Source organism: Austrofundulus limnaeus, unplaced genomic scaffold (assembly GCF_001266775.1).
Source record: "Austrofundulus limnaeus strain Quisiro unplaced genomic scaffold, Austrofundulus_limnaeus-1.0 Scaffold128, whole genome shotgun sequence".
In the NCBI taxonomy this organism is placed as follows: domain Eukaryota; kingdom Metazoa; phylum Chordata; class Actinopteri; order Cyprinodontiformes; family Rivulidae; genus Austrofundulus; species Austrofundulus limnaeus.
In genome coordinates, this window is record NW_013952530.1 from 280,729 (window position 1) to 282,431 (window position 1,703).

At 37.1% G+C, this 1,703-nt stretch overlaps 1 protein-coding gene across 1 annotated transcript in view; it reads right to left on the bottom strand.

Moving 5' to 3' along the window:
• LOC106522373 (plexin-A1) overlaps positions 1-1,703 on the bottom strand; it is a gene marked incomplete in the record, with an annotated part of 278,427 nt that overhangs the window by 20,014 nt on the left and 256,710 nt on the right. The window contains 1 exon segment of the mRNA XM_014015353.1: positions 1,105-1,253. Within this exon segment, the coding sequence (XP_013870807.1) occupies positions 1,105-1,253 (149 nt within the window).

Consider the following 1,703-nt stretch of genomic DNA (forward strand, 5'->3'; position numbering starts at 1 on the left):
ATATAAAACGAACCAAATAAAGGGTTCAGGCTACATTCGTAAGAAAATACCATGATGCAGTCAATGTAGCCCAGGCGATAGGAAGTTCTGAAGAAATTGGAACTAAATAAAAATAATAATAATTACAAAGACTGAGTAAAATACACAAACTACAACTCAGAGTGCCATTTCCTGAAGATATAAACCTACTTTGTGGATTAAAGTAATTAAAATAAAATATAAAAAGGTCAAAGAAATCACGCCTTTCCTCCTAAAAGTCAGCGCTCCAATCAGAGTCAGTGAAGCAGCACCAGATTCTACAGCTTAATAATACTGCTGATTGCAAACTTGGTTCTGTGGTTTGAGGCTTCAGAGGAGAGTGCTTAAAGTAGACATACTATTAATTCTCCTTTGCTTAGCCTTGGTGTTGGAACGTCTTTATAAATCAGCTTCATTATTTCCATTCAGCTGTACTTGGATGGGGGTACAAGTACTGGCTTGAACAGGGACTTAGTGATGTATAAAGTAGTCCAACAGTCCGGGTGACTCTGACTTGTATTGCTGCTCTGCAACCGTTCTACCTTTTTATATTTATATACTCACATCTTGTTATCTCGTGTATCTAAAAATACTACTCTTTTCCAGGTAATCACAGTTTTAATATTCTTTTCAGAAACACGAAGAAAACATGTTGGTGATTCTTCTTATAAAGCAGACTGCTGATGACACTAGGCTACTTGGAAAAAAAAGGTATTTGCATTCACAGTGATGGGGATAAACACATGAAAGGCAAAGTAGGTAAAATTTAGGTTATGTGATTGCTTCAAGCTAAACACCATCTTGAGTTCTTCTTTTCTCACATCTCAGACTTAAAAAAAATCCCTTTGATGAAACCCATCAAGGGATAATGGCAATAGAGGTATTAAGCAGTAAAGCCAGAGGGACATTTTAATAGCATTAAAAACAACTTTAAAACACTTTAAAAGAAAGCCATGCAGAGAATGTATATTTCTATATTTTGCATTAGTTTGTAATAATAGCCCCCCCAAACACTTYTGTTCTGCTTGCATTGATTAGTTGTTGTTAGTTTGGTTTAGTTTGAAAGTTGCTCAACGGTGTACTGACCCGTACCTCCATCTCCTTGAGCACAGGGTGGTCCTCAATTCCAGGGAACAAGACCCTCATTGCATAAGTACGGTAGTCCAGGAAGGGAATCCCGGCTCCGTCTAACTCCTGGGTGAGCTCATGGATGTCTGTCTGGAGCTCTGCAAAGGCTGTGAAGGAAAAATAAAAAAAAGATGAGATACAAATACCTGGGCTACATGATCGATTTGAATCATTTGAGACTTTTACTGCTACTACTTTGTTTTTTGTCCTGGTTATCCCTTAGATCAGGGGGGGTCAAACTCATTTTCACMGAGGGCCACATGAGCGTTATGGTGGCTCTCGAAGGGCCAGTTATAGCTAACTTTGACATTTCATGTTTAACTTTGACTAAACAGTGTTTTAACACGTCCTCTTTTAAACACTGATAAGAACTAAGTGTACGACTGACTAAATCTGTAATTAATACAGAAATATTATTTAGTTTATGGCTGATGCTGACTTTAAAGCAGCTTATTTTCAGACATTAATACTGTGCTATCCAACTAAATTGCTCAGTTCCTTAAAGCCAACAGCTCAGAGACAGGAATTTATTAAATTAGTTTTTGTTTCATTTATTT